General features: G+C 39.8%; 1 protein-coding gene across 4 annotated transcripts in view; it reads right to left on the bottom strand.

Moving 5' to 3' along the window:
• LOC117390240 (rho guanine nucleotide exchange factor TIAM2) overlaps positions 1–20,649 on the bottom strand; it is a 68,871-nt gene that overhangs the window by 37,553 nt on the left and 10,669 nt on the right. Inside the window, exons 1-5 of one of the 4 annotated variants that reach the window (XM_055231355.1) lie at positions 11,134–11,257; positions 7,036–7,127; positions 4,504–5,634; positions 1,224–1,665; positions 343–515 (exon numbers count right to left, since the gene is read on the bottom strand). In XM_055231355.1, coding sequence (XP_055087330.1) covers positions 343–515; positions 1,224–1,665; positions 4,504–5,628 — 1,740 coding nt within the window. In that variant the 5' untranslated portion in view covers positions 5,629–5,634; positions 7,036–7,127; positions 11,134–11,257. Of the gene's footprint in view, positions 1–342; positions 516–1,223; positions 1,666–4,503; positions 5,635–7,035; positions 7,128–7,206; positions 7,445–11,133; positions 11,258–20,649 lie in introns of those variants that run through there. The other 3 variants (XM_055231357.1, XM_055231356.1, XM_033987931.2) reach the window with 3 other exon arrangements.

Here is a 20,649-nt window from a genome sequence, read left to right as displayed (position 1 = left end):
ATATTCTTTCGCTCAGAGAAGGCTACTCAGCAATAACCACGGATGAGTTTGAATTTGTGCCTACTGACCTGCATACTGCACCTACTGACCTGCATAATGCGGGTCAGTAGGCTCATTGGGCAAACACACAGTACTCTCCAGGCACTTGGCCCAGGCCTACACATCCGCAATTTAAAATAGGTTCAAGTCAAATTGAAATTTGATATCCTACCCCCAGGAGGACAGGGAGCCAAGTTTGCTGTGACAGTTGTAATTTTCATATAACCCACGTGGTGACTCTCTCACGTTAAAATTAAACCAATACATCAAAGAAAGACTTTAACGAAAAGAGGCATTTTGTACCTGGAAGAGATAGACGTCTCCATATGAGTTACTGAGGCAGAAGACGTTCTCTTTTTTAGGGTGTTCGGGGACAGCCTGGACAATACTATCTTCTGCCAGGAGAGCATAACGAGGCGACATGTCCTGCTCAGGGGAACCTTTACCATAGGTCTCATAAAAGAGCAGTGCACAGCCTGGAAACAACAAGGAACATCACATTTACATATGTAAGATAAGTATGCTATTGGGCCACAGAATATCTAAAAACAATACAATAAATATATTAATCTCAACAAAGCGAGCTCTGCATTGGAAGTTCTATCAAATATCATTGCTAGTCCTGTACATGCGTCATACAGCTGTAATTAATTATTTGAAATACTGTAACATAATGTGAATCATTGGTTCAAGTCAATAATCAGTCACTTATTGCACATAATAGTATTGTTGCCTTGCGTTACTCTACTTGCACAGTGTTAAATGTAAATTTTATTGTGTTTGTTGTGTCTATTTTTTTTTTTTACAGTTAATTACCTTTATGATTGCACATTTATATTCTCCTGCAACACAAATAAAGCTTCTTTTATCTTATCTTATATTCAAGTAAGCTCTGTCACACCAAGAAAAGGTGTTAAAATCAATTCTTGGAGGCAGTGGCTCTGTGGGTAGAGTATTTTCCCACCAACCCAAAGTCGTTGTTTTTTGTTTTTCAAATGTTTACACAGTGCTCATTTAGCTAATTTCTTGATTAACAGTCACATGTCAAACTTGGAGCACAAAAATCCACTCCAGAATACAGAATTACCTTATGTCTCTGTATAATCCACTTAAATCTCCTAGAAAACTTAACTCAGCACATTGTTTCACTCATTAAGAATGTGCAGCGGTTTAATAACTCTAACCTTTTAGAGTGACCCAGTACTGCTTCCACTTGCGGCGTGTGACCAGCTCCAGCTTCCTGTCTTTGTGCAGCGTGACGAGGGGTTTGAAGGAGAGCCAGCCCGCCCTCCTCACCATGCCCTGCTCCTTTTCAAATAGGAGATCCAGCTGCTCCAGGGACCCCTCAGCTGACTCACTATCACTATCTCCCTCCTCAGTGCCCGTGGATGGGTCGGGTCGCTCTGCTGCTCCTTGTCCCATACCGGTCTCCAGCTCACGCATGAAGTTCTCGTAGATGTTCTGGCGCACAGCATCATTGGTGTTTTGGTGGATGGCCCCTGAAGATTGAGTCCTAGATGATCCAGGGAACCACAAGAGGCTGGAGACTTGGGAGGGAGAGGTGTCGGTGGTGAGACCGTCTACGCCACTGTCAAAGGTGTCGCTAGTGTTGAATCTGCCAGAATCCTGCAAAACAGACAGTAACTTGAAAGTTAGACATAAAATACATTTGCTAATACAGATATGAAGGGGACAAAAGCATCCAGTGTCTAAATTACAAATAAACAAATAAATATTGAAAATGAACACTTATTACAGAAGATTCAGTATTATAATTTTTGGTTTATTTCTGTGAACCATTTTTAATTCTAACTTCTACAGAACTGGATGTCTTGAAAGTGCTTTGATCAAGTTGTCTATCCATCAGAGTCTGACACTGTCACAATTATACAGGTGCATTTTGCAATTTTTAGGCTGAGAAACCAATATTCTTTCTATAAACTTTCAATTAGACCTTGGGTAGTGCAAAAAATTAGCGTAGATATTCCAAAGAGTCAAGTCAGAGCTACTTCAAAGTCAGCATTACCAGCTCTGAATCTTCGGCGAGGCAGAGAAAGTGGGACAAATTTCCTGCAATGGCACCTGGGAGCTTGGAACCCTCCAGGCTCAGACAATTTCCAGCTCTGTTGTGGCTTCCCTATTCCCCAAATGAACACTTGATGGAAGTGAGCTCTTTCATGCCTAATGACTAGTCTACCAACACTTGACTAGATTGCAGCATCGGTTTTGCCCCTAGCAACCAAGTGGAGTGCTCTCAACACTGGTGCTCTAGAACCTCATTGTCATCATATTTTTGCCCACTTTAAACATTTTTTATTTAACAGAACAGTATTTGCCTGCTTTGAATTTACAAGTATAGTAATTGTTAATGATTAGAATATGGTTATTTTAGTAGCTGATTTTAAGCATCTCTACTATGAATTTCTGAGATTGTGAACCCTGCTACTACAAGTTTTTTCCACTTAAGGCTCATAGTTGCTTCCATCTTACCCACATACCAAATAATGTGAAAAAATGATATAGATAAATTACATAATAGCTGTAATGCAACTGGATTTACAACTTCATTGAACTAACTTTTGTTGTTATTTTCTAATGTAGTTACCACACAGCCATGACCCCATTGAACCACAATTTCACTTTAACAATTTCATACATAAACAACATGTCGTGAACACTGGGTGTGCCGTTTTTTGACATTTCCCCCTTTTCTCTTAGACTCAGAGTACACAGCCCCAGCTGCTTCTCATTACAGACAGGTCCCTGGTCTTTGGCACAGAGATCTCGGAGTGACCTTTAAACCACAACAGGGCGCTGCAGTGGAGGAGCAGCATGGCGAGACTTAAACCAGGAGTCTGGTTTAGTTTCTGCTGAAAGGAGCTACTGTGATGGAGGAGACTGGGCACTCAGCAAAAGTACTCCCAGAAGAACTATGTAAATGCAACAGGAACTTACGGCAGCAACTAGAAGCAGACTGACCGTATAATGTCAATCACGGTTTCCTGATTTTATACTTGAATACAACTACCTGACTCTCACTTACTGCAATTATAGAACTATTAATCATATTTCAAAAAGAAGCGTTTAAGTATAGCTTTACTGTCAGCTTTACTACTACAGTTGATCTGTATTAGGATAACTATTTCCATCATTTAACTTAAAAGTACTTATTATAGTTTTCTTTTTCTTTCTAAATTAACTACTATAACTACTGTACCTGGGGTGGATAATTTTGACCAACTTAAGGAATACAATATGCTTATTTAAATCAGTAATCTTAGTAAAGTAAACTTGTTAGTTAGTTTCACCATTAAGCGGCAGAACCTCAACACTATTATCCCCCAGTGGGCACAAGCCTTCTGCTAAGCTCTCATGTATGGCCATAGATTAGCGTAGCGCTCCAGTGATCTGTGAGATTTAGTGGTGGGCATTACTGATCTTAGTCAAAGCCTTGTCACGCTTAAAATGAAAACTACCCCGGACTATGCATCGATCACTGCATCATGGGTCAAGTTAGGACAACCTCACTATTGCAATGCTTTGCATGCTGTTTAGATGCAAGGACAGAGCTACAAATATCTATTAGGACCACAATGGTGGACTTTAGTTTTGTTACTGGACACAACTGGCTGAGCAGCAATCCTTCTAAGCAGATTAACTCTCCAAAAACCGCGGGGCCAACCAGTAAATCTTAGCTAAACAAAAGCCAGTGCAACTATAATGTGATTCATTAACATGGAAAGGGGATAGGGTTAAGGCTGTATTTGGGTTTAGTTTTATTCTAACGGAATCTCTGAAAAGCTTAAAGCTATTCCCCAAACACTTTTCTTATTTATTTTTTTTTTACAAGGAAAAGCAAATTGAATGAATCAGCCATTTGTTTCAAGGCTGTGAATGCAGACATGGGTTCAGCCACAGTTTACAAATGTTCTCCATCAAGTTAAATATTCTTTATTTTGCACCATTTTGGTTGTTAAATGTTGATCTAACATGCACCAGCTAAAATAAATTGTAGTGCTACATAGTAATTTTGTACTGTCCCACTGTTTCCAAACTCAGAGATGGAGTTATGGAGAGAGTTAAAACTACACCATTTTCAGTCTATCCTCTTTTGTAGCCCCTTACACAACTGACTTCTTGAGAACATATAACACCAACACAGCATACCATCTTTCTTATTCATACTTTACAAATGGGTGTATGGCTTCCATATAAACACATAGTCACTCACTGCAACACAATTCTACAGAAAATACTATTCTATAGAAAAGTCTAAAATGACACTGACACTGGGGCAGTAACTTTGGGGAGCATTCAACACAATGCCAAAGTAATCTAATGATCACATATTCTAAATACCAGAGATGTCTGATTATTGCATGAACTCTGCAGGAAATAAGTGACATAATATTTCGAATGGCAATGGCATAAGTTAATTGTTAACATCATATTGTGTAATCTTACCTGGGACTTTCTCTTCTTGCGGCTGAGGCTGCCTGTCCAGTCACTAAACCGTCTAATCCGGTTCTTGATGGAGTCTTTCTTGTAAAAGCCAAACTCTTGCCCGCTGAGTTCCTGCTGCAGTTGCCTATCCTGTTCCATCCCTTCACTTAATGTATGAGCTTTGGGTCTGCGACAAGGCAACGTATACGAGGAGTACTGCTTGGATTCAGTACTCTCTTCCTCTAAAGGCATATCTACCACTGATGCAAAGGATGCTCGTTGTGCTCTCAGGTCCATAAGAGGGCACTCTAACTGAGAGGTCAAGTCTCTAGCTGTAGGAAATGTAACTGCCATAGTGGGTTCCCGGTAGAGATCAGAGATGGACAGAGGAGGTTGCTCAATAAAGGAGTCTAGCTGGTGGATAGGGGAGTTGTCTAGTGCCCTATTAGATTGACAAGGCTGCTCAGTTTCGCACAGTTCTGTTGCTGGCCCCCATGGTGAATCATACCAGGATCCATCAGAGCTAAGAGAACTGCCTTTGCTAGTCCTGGCAGTGGAGGAGGTAGACGCGGGAGGTGGACCATTACAAATCATATTGGGATCTCCAGAATTGGGAGTAGAAGGTGGTTCCAAATTAGGGGAAAATTTAAGAAGTTGCACTGGACCATTTGCACCATCCAGGACAAGCGGGTTCCCTGAATTGTTGGTAAACTCCACCCTGAGACTTCCATCCTTCTTGATGACCACACGAGGACTACTCTGATCTTCTTGCCCATCAATTTCCTTCCCATTTAAGGCACTACCGTTCATCTCCGCCCCATATGGATTGTCTTCATAATCATCAGAGAGATGCCGCTTCCTTATCCCACAGGCAGAGGAGCGTTGCCAGCTAGGACTAGCTCTCTTGGTGACATAGTCATAATTGCGGGTGGAGTAAGGTTGACGGTTTTTAGGGGGGGACAGGCAACCGCGACCGACACACCGTGCTTTGTAACCAGAGCCCACCGGAGCACTCTTCCACCATGAGTGAGGAGAGAGGGCATCATCTTTAGATAAGCGTGGCTTCAGGGAGGGTGGCTTGTGCTTTCCAGGAAAGATGGTGCCCTTAGGGCCCTGGATGCTGTACTGGCTCTCGGAGTTACCCATAACTTCCTGCAAGTAAAAAATATTGTACCATGAGAACTTAACAACAAAATTCAGACCAAATACTGTAGTGATATATTTTCATATTGGCGTGTATGATTTTGTGTATTAAAATAAACTCTTTCTACTATTGTATTTTTAAGAATAGTTGGAAAAAGCTAAAGTCAATTACTACCAGACTAAAAACTTTTTTTTATTTGATGTTAGAAAATATAGTGATATGAATATGCACTGCTATTAACAGATTATATTATGATAATTCATGTTATCAAGTTGTTGCCAATACACGGCCCTAGCTACCATTCTGGAAAATACATCCCTCTGCACATAAGGCTGTAAAATGAATGATACGGTATGACATAATGCCAGCTCATCAGGAGTATAAAATTAACCCATTACTCATGGAGCATAACAAACCGCCATTAACATTACTGTTCCTCTTTCTGAACAGCAGTAGGTCCACATCTTCCTTATGTCTCTAAAATAGCTAAAACATAAATTGTTCCACAGCATCTGGTCATAATACCATAAGCGGTACTCCATCACAAAATTACTACTTACTTTCTTTCTTTCTCTAGCTAAGCCAAGTGACATGAGCCGGCTTCATGTTATGGTTGTTATGTGTGACAAAGCTCAGGACAATGCAAAATCACTTTGAGGCAGTGGACAACACATACTGGATTAGCAACAGGGATCCATGACCAGTGCACAAAAACTGACGGTGAGAAGGATAGAGAGAAAACAGCTGCCTGGAGAGAAGGGGCTCCGTATTACTGTGTGGGCTGGTATTATGCAATATTTCTATAGAATTCATGCAATGTTTTATGAATCGTAACCACAGGCAGATTATGGGGGTTTGATTAGTATACAATAAATAATGTAATAGTGCTCCAATACTATAATTTTAAATGGTCATGGTCAATCATAGCACCAAATGTCCTAAACAATATTAAAATAATTTCAGTAAAGACTTTTTTCCCTCCCAAACTTTGCTTCCTTTGTGCTTCCTGTAATATTTTCAGGACTTTTTCCCCTTTTAAAAGATATTATATTTTGAGTTGTTAACCCTGGTCCTAGTTTTTCATCATTCTGAAACCCATGGATAGAACATGAACTAAATATTGTAATTTATTTTATCTTTTTGGCATCATTTTATATCATTGACACTGTTCATTGATTGCGTCATAAGATCTTAAATTAGTAACCATGATTCCATAGTAGATGTGAAATGGTTGTCATAAATTCCTTTTTTTTTTTTTTATTCTAAACTAACGAAACTTAAAGACCAAGATTTTACAGTCAATATACTGCTGCTATGCAAACATTCACTGAATTAACCCATGTTTTAAATGGTCTGGATAGTGTTAAGTCACAAATTCTGAATCCCATGTAATCCTGTATATCACTCACCTCACCTGTGGCCTCTTCACAGCTCAGCTCCTATGTGGACGTCTCTTCTCTCCACCTCATCGCACAAAATATTCCTCAGCCGTGCAGCTCATCTGAAACACAGAACAGGGATATCCCATCTTAGTGCTGCGTCCTCACCTCACAGCTCTGTAATTCTTCTCCTGTAATCACCTCCGAGTTTGATAACAGGTGTGCCACTTTAAGAGCACATCTAATCCACACCATTTACCAAAGCACAGTGTATGGCAAGTGCACATTACTGACTACTGGCAAACCCAAACACCCATTCAGCGTTTTATACAATAGCCTAAACGTTCTTAAGATTTCAGGGCAAGCTAGGGCGCTATAACAGCCTCTTCATTATAGAAAACCCCTGTACAGTATACTGGTACCGCCCAGTGCAACGTTTCCAACTGCCCTCCTTGAATCATCTCTACCAACCAAACATTAGTTGCATTTTTCCACCTCCACCGCAAGCACATGACGTATGGTCTTTTGATCGAGACTAGCGACCGTTATTCTGAGCGCCTTGCCGCTTACTCCGCAGATGTTTATTTTTAAACTTTGGAAATACTAGCCCTCTTTTTTTAAACTTGACAAATTCATCTGGTGTGCAGGATCCAAAACCAGGACTGGCCCCTGAAGCAGAGAAAAGACATCTGTGTTGAACATAACCCACTTACATGCATGTAACTGACACTGTCCAGGAAGTCTTTCAAACAGTGTAAGCCTGGCGGCGCATGTACAGTACGTGTGAGGTTACGGTGTAAACAGCCCTCCGTTAAAAGCCCTAACCCTTTTGGGATTAAGTGATTGGCGGCATTAAGTGTTTATCTCCGTAGCTTGGATGCACCTTGTGAGATTAAACAATACTTGCTGACTAAATGTTTCACAGAAAAGGAATTTGATGCATCAAAGGGAACGGCAAATAGAGAATCAAACTGTGTTAAAGGTCAAAGATGCATTATGCAACTTTTCTGGGGGAGGGTGCGCCACCTGGTTGTCTCTAATGAAATATTATTCCAGATGTATTGGATATTCGATAGATATGGCATTAGTCTTATTCATCAGCGAGTCAGATCTGTGGTGAGGCGACCCTGTGTATAGAAAGAAATCATGATTTTAAGGTATTTTTGAGCAATAAAAACGCAAACACCTCCATGGAGACAAGCAGGTCCCAAATCCTTCACCAGAAATGTTACACAGTGTACTTTTAAAGAACCACTATGGGTCAGATGATTTGCACACAGATTTTGCTGAGATGACCCCAGAAGAAAGGTTTAGACAGTCAGTGAATGCTTTGGCAATCTGAGGTCTGAGGTCACACCTATGACCCCAAACATGCTGAAGATACTGGAATAAGATTTATTGAATGAGTGTTGCAATGTGAGCATGTAAATCTATCGTGGAAACTTGGCTGGAGACACGCAGGCCTGGTAATGAACTTGAACTGTGATGATGAGTCGATGTCACAAGGGGAGCACGAGGAACAACATAACACAGAATTGCTTCATTCAATTATTTCAATCCCAGGATATCACTCAAATATAATAATTTCACAAGAAAACAAAGCTCTTCTTGAAGGAAACTCGAGGAAAGCAGCTGCACACTACACAAGAAGTCGGCATAAAGCGCTCTGTCGAAGTTGTCCCACTGACTTCTTTCTTTTAGCACTACTACTGGCACTTCCATCGCCAAAGTTGATTCAAAATATGAAAGGCTTAGAGGGAAACGCACAAATCTCCAAGCACACACAAACACACACATTCGCCGTCTGCTGTCAGTTGAAACGCTGCATTGTGTGAAGTGAGTCGGGCGCAACAACAAAACAAGTCTTCCTTTAAGCTGTGGGACAAGACCTCCCCTCTCTCTTCCTTTTTCTTGTCCAAAATGGCTTCCTACAGGCCATCTGCTCTCAGGCTAAAGGACCACGGGCACCCTGGTCTTCCTCTGCACGCCCCCATGACCTGGCATTCTTTTCGGGACGCCCTCGAGGTCACACCCATGGAAAGCCCAATGTTTAGTCTGGCTCTGGGCATGTCTTTAAAAAGTCTGGTGGAGGACAACTTCAAGGAACGGACCACACCTTGATGCTATAAATACAGGTAGCAGAGGTGTTCACAAAGATTCATGGAAAAGACAAACACACCAGCTGGTTTTGGACATGGAAAGCCCAAAAGCACCAAGGCAACACAAGGAGGTCCAGTGGTCACATTAATAACCTAATGCTAATGCTCCATTGCTGTGTTAATGACAAGATTTGCATTATTTCACAAAGAATTCTTTAGGTTGGAAGAGCACTATGTCATTCAAAGTTGCCAAAATAACCGTCCAATTAGCTCACAGGGCATAGATTTAATACAACTTTTTTCAAATTCTGATTCAGTTAAAAAAAGTGTGCAATTTCCTTTAATTACACAATCAATTGAGAAAAATGCTTTTAATTCTGATAACAAATTAAAGCCAGAGAATTCTCATTTCAAAACCACAGTCTGGGGGCTATAAAAAATGTAATGGAATAATAATTACCCTGCTAGCTCAAGCAGTGACATTTCCTCAGTGGCACAATCGGACATTATGAATCAACAAGTGACAAATGAGTAGGTCAAATAATCTAATGTGCATGAAGTGCCTTGAAGGTTTGCACTTAGCCAGTTATTGTGTTATAAGAGGGAAGTATGAGATCATTTGTTATTTGTAGGGGCTGTTAACACACAAGCAAGCCGCCTTCCTCCTGTTAAATCACTGCCCATGGGACTGCTCTCTTATCACTTTCCTTTGGCACAGTGACAGTAAGCCTCTTAAAGGGACAGCACACTTTAAATATATTTAAAATAATGCACAAACCACCAGAGTAATTATACTGGTTACTTAAGTCAAGCAAAACAATATTGTTGGGCCATGGATGGTTAGGGTCTATCTCCCACCAAGTTTTGTCATATGAACCAGATTTACAGTGTCCCGCGGTTATTTGCTTATGAGTTGAACTGTATCTATGAATCACAGTGAAAGCCCGTAATATAGTGTGGCAGATCAAGAAGAAGCCAGAACACATCCATCAAAGTGCTTGTTAAGTGTCTTTTGGGCTATTCATTATATATTCTCAAAGCTCTGCACCTCGCTCTCAACCAAAAATGACATGGAAAGCAGTACTGAAAGATTTAAACACAAATGTCATGGCCATTCCACAGTGGTGTATTTTCAACTAGTTTCAGACTCCATTATGGGTGGAAAATGAAATTTGAGTGTGAATTTATGGTAGAAATGTTTTATAAAAGATATTTTAATCAGATTCCCAAATGAGCTGAGTTGTTCTTCTTGGAACATATTTTTGAAACATATTTTTGCTTTATATCTAAGCCTGTCACAATAACTAATTTTGAAGTGCAATAATTGCTTAAGTAAATATACGGTAATATTGAAACGCAATTATGCTACTGACATAATAACCCAAGAGCTGATTTATACCACAAAAAGTATTCTAAATCTACAATGTTTAACAAAAAAACTAGGTGCTATAAAAAAAGAGTAAAACACAGTACTTAGTTTGCATCTGTAATGAGTGATTTTTATTAATTCAACCTTCTACAGCTTAAATCTCATCATAAAGCCAAAAAATAACCCCAAATTTCCCAATAGTGCAAATAAACAGTACCCATGATGAATACTAACCCCCCCAAAAAATATTGTTCCATCAAACATATACTGAATGAGAAGTCACTAATAGTAGTCACACTAATTATCATGACAGACCTATTTATATCTTACACACACACAAACGAAAAATCCTCTTGCTTTTACTTTTCTAACATTTCCCCAAAAATCAAATGTTGTCTTATGTCTTCTACCAATGCAATATGTCTGCATTTGCTCCATAACAATACATCAGTCATCTCACTGCTTCCAGAGATGAATGGTAACTTTGTATTGATGTGCACTGTGAAGTCTGATAAACAGGGTAAGGCTAAAAAGTCTACGCAACATGCTAGCAACTTAGCAACACCTGTCAATAGCCTCCACAATGAATCCTTTATATTCAAGTTTCCAGCTAAGCCAGTAAACAACACAAACAAAGCTATTGTCTATAACATCCCTTACCTCTGGAGCCCGGGCTTTAATCTCTCAGCTCTTTGTAGAACTACAGATGTCAAAAAGTAGACTCGCCCGGTGTAGGTTTTGCCTGTGTGAAGTCTTAAAGCAACACGCGCACTCTGAACTGACTCATGCACACACCCCAGACACTTTTGGAAGACACGTGGAAACTCCCTCCCGGCTTTGTGAATAGATTGACGAATCAGAACCCTCCGAGGGTAACCCACGGCAACAGGGAGGAAAACGTTCCCAACAGAAGACAGTGGAGATGCTTGGAGTGTGTTTGGAGTTGTTTTTCCGACTGCTGGCTTTTCCAAGGATGCAGGCGTAAGTTTTCCGTGGAAGCTGCAAGGAGTTTGAGAAAGTGCAAAGCTGGCTCTAAGGGAGGTGGCTAGGGAGGGAATGACTAGAGCCCTTGTCTGACCCTAAATACCAGAATGACCCCAAGAGGAGGCCAGGGAGGTAGCAGCACAACGGGCATGTATGTTAGACGGAATGGGTGGAGCGATGACTAAGTGTATGCCAAAGAATGAGGGGAAAAAAAAGGTGGAAATTATAGAAGAGAAATTAAGTTAGCAACAAGGGTAAACTGTTTGAGTGTTCTTAAGTCTGGAAAGTAAGTGTTTTCAGTAGCAGAAGTGTTTTGGGTGACTAAGCCTTATTCCAGAGGCAGAAGACCGCTGTCGTCTCTTAAACACATGCATGTATTCATTTGTCTACACGTCGCATAACTGTGGTCGCCAACTCAAACTGGGCCCATTCACAAAGCCACAGCACAACTCCACGCTGCACTGGAGACGAGGAATGTTACTAAATACAGGAACTCATTATAATTTGTTATGTTTATGTAGCTGCGCTTAAATAGATTTGGCATGATTTAACTAATAAAATCACAAACCTCATCAAAGCTACTGTCGCTTATTTGTTTAAAGAGCAAATCCCAGCATATTTTCTATTTTCTTTCTCAAAAAATTTTATACTATTGAAAACTAAATTTTGGAGTTTCCATAAGCAAGTTTCTTTAGTGTTTTTGATACTAAGGAAAAAGCTCAATATTTGAAGACAATTTCAATACCACAATAACAACAAAAACAACACTCTTTTTTAGTATTTTTAACGCAAAATAATAGTTTCTTTAATATTACTATGTGGTCTTATACTAACACTAGACTAACCCTATTCTGGAAAGGTCAAATTTTTGTGATTTTTTTTCTCAAGTGAGTTGAATACCTGTTTTAGTAGTTTATCCGGGTGTACTGTTTTGTTTTTGTCTAACAACATTCCAACAAACTTTCAGAAATTCCTTTATTACAGAGTATCGACATAGTATAATACCTTTTTCTTCATGCATTATTATACTAGCTATGTAGACAACCAGTATGTGGACAGCTGAAGAAGCATGTCTGTGCTTCTTGGACCTCTCTGCTTTAACTTTTTTTATGCCATTTGTCTGATGGAACTTGTCACATCACTGGTGCAAAATAGAAAACATGACACCTACTAAATCCTCTACCCCCATCTCCACAAATGTGTTTCTGAAAGCGCTTCCTCAATGTCATGGCCCGATGAGCAGCTGTGGAATACTCCTCCATCAACCTCCTGCTTGACATTGGACGCGTCAGCACCGAAGACACAATATTAGGGCTCAACAACATTGTTAACAGCACAATGGTCCCCGCGGACAAGTCTGGGCTGCTCTCAAAGCCCTTTGTTAGGCCCTGGATGGCGGTAGCTAAAAGGTTACTCAACAGCAAGTAGGAAGAAAGGCCAGAGAGGCACCAAGAAAGAAAGCTATAGGGAGCTAAGGAGTCTGCAGTGCTGCATATTCATACGCAGAGCAGGTGCTGCAGCTAATGCCAGTCGCCAAATGATCTGACCCTTAATTAGGATCAATTAAGGACCAAATTGGATCTCACGCACCAAGAAAATCCAACAGTATAATGAAGAGATTTGTCTTGGACTGGAATCACATACAGAAGAAATATGACGGTATGGTAAATAAATAAAATATCTGAAAAATATTTGAAGATATAAGAGACACAAGACTACTGTTTACATAGTGAGCCGTATACGGAAATACTACATAGAAAAGATAAACACAAAAAGCATTTATCCTTTTACTGACCTCTAGTGGCTGGAACTAGTATTGTCAATCATATGTGACGTATTACAAATTAGAAAGAATTACAGCGCCACACCCATAAATAAAGTCCATTTGAAACCACAGCCATCTCAAAGAATGTGCTGAAGTGGTGGTGCAGTGAAGTGAGGGGTTATCTGCAGATATGCCTCGGGCTCAGTCTTTAACACAGTGTTGATACAGAGCTCTCCGATGACCTGATGGCCTTTCCCTAACACATAGCAACAAAGGCACCCGGACAAAGCCGGCATCTGTCACACACATGCACGCTCAACAGGTTAACAGGCATACCAGGACGAACTAACATACAGGACAATGTAGGGGTGGGTAATACTTTTTAGACCCTTAATTTTGATTAAGATTTGATCATGATTCTTGAACATTTAAAAATTGTATACTACTTTAAGGAGAGGGGGTATTTTACTTCTATGATGTATTAACTGCTAACACATAACATATTTAGATCACCATGTTACCTTTTATTGTTTTAAAAATACTATACAGTAATCACAAAAACAACCTATTAACATGTTTTATAAGTAGTGAAACTACTGTACAAAGTATCAGGTTTGTGAAGTTGCTGTGTGCAGTTTGTATCATTTTTTTAAGGAGGGTTGAATAGTGCCCAGGAGATTGCTAGATTACTCAATCATGCATGGATGACATCTAAAACCTCTTCAGGCATGTTTCTGATGAGGGAACAACCTTATAATATGGTAGAAAAAAACCCTTTAAGGGCTTTAAGGGGGTAACTAAAGCTAGCTGATTCATTTTAAATAAAATAGCATATGTTGTCAAAAAATTGTATCATAATTTTATTTTTATTTTTTTAATTAATTTCTCTGATGCAGTTGTTTGTAGTAATAAAAAACTAACAAAAAAACAGTCTCAATTGAATGAATAAATGTTTTCACCAGTTGTAGTTTTATTTCAGCCTCAAAAAGGCCAATATAAAAAGTAAACATTAAGATTCATTGCACAGTCTTTGCGATTTTATCTTGGTCTTGGTTTAATTAAAATGTTGTCAAGTTGTTGTGCATGCTTCAGAACTCTTAATTTGTCTCAGCAAAGTTTTCAGATGGATAACAAGGAAGGATAACAACTTTCTCCAGCAAAAGATTTATAGCACAATTAATTACAAAAGCTATCTTTCTTGATAATAAATGTGACAAAACAAAACTGACAAATGAGAAGAAGAGAATGCGCAAAAGTTCTGTTTGATTTTGTCATGTGAAAAAGGATCACTAATGGTGTGATGCTGCTCCACGCTGAGAACTGCACTGCTCTCATCAGCCATGGGGGAATAAAAATGTCTGCTGGTCAAAACAACACTAATTACTCCTAATTGCCCATTCCTCACAGTTAAACGTATCTGGGGAAATTCTTTATTGGGTAACGGAAGAAATGGGGGTCGCAGTCTGGTGGAATTTACTTAAGCTGGGATGTTTTAACTAAGGTCAAGGGTCAGTCCTTTTCTTTGGCGCTTATCGTCTCGCTTCTCCCTGAAGAATCAGATGTCTAAAAACGTTTTGACATTCTGAGGTTTTCCCACTCCGCAGATGTTGTCTGTCCCTTCTTCTGTTACCTGCAGTGAAATTTCTATTTTCAGCTTTTGTGCCCTTGCTGTTTTTTGACAAATAGGATCTAGTGACGTAGATGACAAAATAGGACAGTTGAGGTTTACTAGAATGTGTGAGGCACCCTACAGTAAGAGGAAGTATGGCTTTTGTTTGAAGCACAGCACGACCATTCTTTGGAACTGTCCCAGATTATCCCCAAGGGGTACTGGGGGTCTTCCTGTTGCTCTGTGGCTGTAGATTTGCATGGGAAAGACACAGGGAGGAGAGGGTCAGAGGGGAAAAACAACTGGCGGATACATGCCTGGGAATAGATGAGGCAAACAGCTGGGAGCATGCAGGTGCAGTTATGTGCTCCATGAACTTCTGCTAATTAAGAAGCTTAATGAACAGAGCTGTTTGAGAGGCTAAAGCAAAACCTTTGAAGGACATGTTAGATGTGAGCATGTGAACTCTCAACCCGACTCCTCTGAGTGGGTTTTGTGAAGAAGGGGCAACATAACATCCGTGCTGCAGTAGTTGAGTCAATACTGAAAAATGACCACTAACGGAATGTATTATACAAATATATAATGATGACAAGCTCCAGTTTTACTCACAACTATGTAAAACTGTTCATAAACAGTGAGCTCATTTTTGGATCCACTTTGCTACAAGTTACAGTTAAGCAATTGCACAATTAACAGTAAAAAGTTTTCAAGCATGGGTGCACAAAGAGTAAATTGAGTTGAAGCAAAAAAAAAAACAAAAAAAAAAAGTGCTGTGGAATTTAAATAAATAATAATAATACATTTAAATATCAACATTTGTAGTATCTGTATCAGTATTAGTTTAAACAAATACTTTAATACGTGCTAAATATAAAAAATAAAATGCCCATTATATGACCTTTATATCTGATCGTTTTTTACATGCAGACACACAGAAGAGCCTGTTCGCACATGATCATCAGTAAACGCCTGACACACGTTGCATGAGGCATGTGAGAAGGACAGGTCAGATAAGAAAGGCTGCAGGGTGAGCGCACACCCAGACCTGACCAAGACGAGCTGTAAAACATACAGCTTCCCCTGGTGAGAGAACGCTCTCATTATCTCCATAGAGATAACACAGACAAGAGCGCTTTGAGGGACAAACAGGAGACAATTGTGTGAGATGTTGGGGGGCAGGAAGAGAGGCAAAATCAATAAAAGAACTATGACTGCAGATTTAGCATTCGTAGTTCCAACACTTTTCTCAACAATTTCACAAACTTTTTCTTCCATAATTCATTGCATGCAGTACATTACACTTATTTGAAAAGTGTCTTATGTCTTTTTCATTCTGTGAGATCATATGTCATTAAAGACGAGGTGCAAACGCTGCAGTGATTAATAGGCCCACTTGCTCATTACGGTCCAGGCTCAATGCCCGCTGCAGCACTCAGGTGAGGCGGACACACTCCAGTCTCCCGGAGGTGATCCATCAGCCATCATTGACCATCAGCACAGAATCAGCCGCATAGAAGCAGCTGGTAGAGGTCATCGTGGCTCACACCCACAAAACAATGAGGTTGAGGGGGATTTGGGGAGCTGACACACGCATGCACTGTAATGGAATAGAAGAGACGCACGTGTGGCTTCAATTGCTGGATACATCAGGGAGGAAAAATCTATTGAAGGTGCAACACAAATCAATCCAGAGGCAGTTTAGAAAAGGACAAAGTGTACAGAAAAGAGCCCAGATGAGAAGAAGTGTGAATAAAGGCGACATGCGGCGGCTGAATACGGCTTTATTTAGGGTACCAGAGCAAACAAGAGTGGCCTGTCTTTGTCCCTGGACACACAAACAAACAGGACACACATGCACCTGCTAATGTGGCCTGATAAAAGAAACGTAAAAACCTAAAGTCAAAACTTCCTCAAGCTTTAACATAAACTATTTAATAACTGAGAAAGACTGATAGATGACCAGGCTATTCACCTTAGTCTGAAAGTTGCCGTGGGCGCCACCATCGTCATTTCAGTTGTATTATTTTGTATGGCACTGTAAATAAGTTCTATATGGACTACAAAGCCATTTTAAAGCTTCCTGAGAATTGGTGCATTGTTGACATGTTGGTGCACGTGAAAGATTTTAGCAGTTAAACTCATTAATGGGATTCCCGCTTAACCGGAAGTGCCACCACAAAGAAAGCTCCATTTACTAGCATTTATGCAAAAGTTGGCAGGGTGGAATAAGGTCAATAGTGAATGTTGGAAGACCTATAGAATATTTAGTATGGTTTGCAGAGGATATGGTGCTCTATATGAACATAAATTGAATTGTAAATCGTTTAAGAACAAATTAGCCCCAGCAAATTGATGTTTTGCTAATTTAATGTAGTTGTGCTTGTACATTTTTAATTTTCCAAACCAGTTCTAATATTATATGGAATTTATTGAAATAAATGCCCAAATCCTCAAATTTATTGACAGATTATTGATATTTAATTGCTAATGCTAAGTCCACCATGAGCAATATTCTGTGGTCTATGATACTCATTTCACCAAACTGTGTGATGGTTTACACTAATAGGAAATACGTGTATGACACTCCTATTGCTATTCGTCACTGCCAGGCCCTAATCCCTGCAGACATTCTTGAGGAGCCCTGACGCCAGCTGGAGTTTGGCCCCTGTGGCCCTCTCCCACAGTGAAGAGCCCACTCATGGCCCACAGCCAGTTCTGGACCTGAAACAATGTTGAAAAGTTTCATTTTGAATTGTGCTGGCAGACTGTGGACAGGTTGCAGCTAATGGATATGCTAATTCAAATGCCATTTCCCCATGCCAAAGCAGCCATATGCTCATAGTAAACTCCAGCTGGCATCTCTATATCTTTTGAAGGCCTATTAAAGCCCCGGGACCACACTGCGGTCAGGGTAAACAAAGAGTGAATTTAAAAAGATTGTCTGTATATTGTATATTATAACCTTAGCTCAGCATTTTTGCAAAGTCGATACTGCACTGTCTGCAGAGGCCATGACTCAGTGACAGCCAGAGCTGAGATGATCCAGGTGTAGTGGTCAGCTACAAGTCCAAGCTTGTCTGGATGGTTGGGTCGTCTGAGCCAAGTTTAGGACAACAATAGAATTGATGTTCAGTGAACCATTAACAGCTATTACCTGAGGCACTTGCCCCCAGACAAAGCTTGTGTTTTTTTCTCAAATAGCAGGTGTTAAACATGGCTGTTATAGATGTTAGATTAGACGTATTGTTAAAGAGGACATCAAGGACAATATGGACTATGGTTACTTACTTTGTAAGATTTTTTTACATTATTCATTAAATTCATTTTATTAATGATTTCAATAATTCATTTTAGAAAGATGTTGGAAAACTCCACAATAAATTCTTGTTTTTTTTAACTCCTAAAACCATTTTCAGCTTGATTTGGAAACTTCACAAGTAGGCATTGCCTCAACACACCTAAACAAAAGACCTTAAGAAGCCAAACTAAAAGCAATACACGGATTATTCCTTGTGAAGAATGTCGGATTTAATAAACTATCACTGCTGAGGACTGGCCCACAGCCCTTCAGAATCATATTACAAATGCATTGCATGAGCTGGTATGCAATTTCTCTTCTGTTCAAAATGAAAATGAATGTGATGATTGGACCGATATGCTTCAACATTTGCAGCATGGTGAGATGTGTGTGGAGGGGCAGAGCACGCTGGCACTACCGGAGTATAAAGGAGGAGTTGTCAGCTGCATCAGGCCTGGACCTCCATTAGATCCATGTAAGCACAAGACTGCAGTGTGGACTAGGAGAAACCATCCATCATGTACTGCACGTATAGACCTGGAGTGGAAACATATATTTGCTTTGGTGCAGGATACATTTCAAAATGCATTAGTAATATTACAATAAAAAAGCACAAGGAACAAAAACTAAAATACCCATTACATAAATGTTTACTGCAAAACAGTTTAATATTTTCTCATAAACTACTGTCATTTTAAAAATGAAAATGACAACAGCAATAACAGTACTGTACTACAACTATGCTACTACTACTACTACCGCTGCTACTACTACAGCAGCTAGTATCTTTTATGTCAAACCCCTTTTAACACTACTATAGTTATCAGTTACTACTACCAAGGTCTTTGAGTGAAATATCGTTATTGTTTTTAAAATTGTGTATATTAAAAGTAACATTATTGTACTCAGTGTTGGGCAAGATCATTAAAAAAGTAATTAGTTACAGTTACCCGTTACTTTCCCTCCAAAGCAATTGCATTAGTAACTGTGTGATGAAAGTACCGGTAACTAATTACCAGATAGAGTAACTATGTCTATTTAATTACAAAAAAATACTCAAAAATACACCTCAGCTGTAAGTAAAAAGTAAAGACAAGCTATAGTCAGACTTATTTGTGCTGCAAATCACCAATTGCATCCAGAGTCAGTGTTATAAGCTATTAGCCTCCACCGAGCTCAAAATCGCCAACACTGATTCAGAACTGTACAGCGCATGGCTATCCCCTTTATGCAGCACTTTCCAAACTGCACATTTACCAAAGGCACAGATATCAGAACACAACAAACGGCACAAATGTGTACGCCACATGACAGGTTTGTGCACTTGTAAAACCGCCAAACCGATATTACATTAGCTACATTTACAATAAGTAACGCGAGTAGAGGGCTGTGACCACTATTGTATCACTGACATCTTTTTAGTGTTCTGTAAACTTCGAACGTGTCATTCCCGCTGAGTGAGATGATGACACTGACAGTAACTATGACAGTGTTACAGCAGAGGAAAGAGTAATTAGTTCAACTCTTTACTCATTACTGGTAAAAGTAACGCCATTACTAACTACGTTATACTTAAACGGCGTTATTTCCAACACACACTTTACCCATTTAACCCACATTATCTCTCCAGCTATCAAACTGATTTTTGATCCTGATTTTGTTGCAGCAGCAGCAGCAGCTCTAAGCCAGGTCAAGTTGCTGGTAACACACGGATCGAGCACGGATAGGGAGTAGGGAAATGTGAGCAGTACTGTCTGCTCAGCATCCTGCGAGCTCCAGTGATGGGTGAGACAGCTGGTGAGGAGCCAGGAACACACATGCACTCTGGCCACCAGTGCTGTGTCTGTGGGTATTAGATATCTGCAGAAGACACAAGGCAGGTACACATGACAGAATATGGTATGATAAATGGATAGAATGTGTTTGTGCAGTGTCCAAAGCAAGAAAGCAATTATTTTGATGTAGAACTGATTTAAAACAATCACAGGATATTAATAATGCTAAAAATAAGCCAGACCAGTAGGGATTTTAGACAGGTGTGTAGAACCGGTTGTGTGTTGTGCGCCTACACCAGGTATGCATTTACATATTTTTGGTGGAAGTCTGAGCAGAGAACAACCCTTGATCTACTTCTGTTCTGAAAGTGTGTCATAGGTTAGTATGAGAGAATGTGGTGTCAATATCAAGTCTGTGAAATTGATACAAAAGCCAATGGGAGAGCTAGTGTGAGTCGATGTAGTTGTGCTATATGGCAGGGCTGTGCAATTTATTTAAACATGTCTGACTTTTATTTAAATTGCAAATCATGTTATTAGTTATTCTTGTTATTTTATGTATTTATTTATGTTGAACCAGCAATTATGGCAAGGTCCATCCAATGTAATGGCCACATCACAGGGTTGACACTTCAAGAAAGACTGCCCAAGACAAGATATAATTGGCTTTTTTGTTCACAAAGAATTATTCAATACAGCTGGTTCAACCAATGCATATTTTCTGGAAAACTTGAGAAAAGTG

Source organism: Periophthalmus magnuspinnatus, chromosome 22 (genome assembly GCF_009829125.3).
Source record: "Periophthalmus magnuspinnatus isolate fPerMag1 chromosome 22, fPerMag1.2.pri, whole genome shotgun sequence".
NCBI lineage: Eukaryota > Metazoa > Chordata > Actinopteri > Gobiiformes > Gobiidae > Periophthalmus > Periophthalmus magnuspinnatus.
Note: the sequence above shows the minus strand (reverse complement) of the source record. Positions and strands in the feature narration are given on the sequence as shown.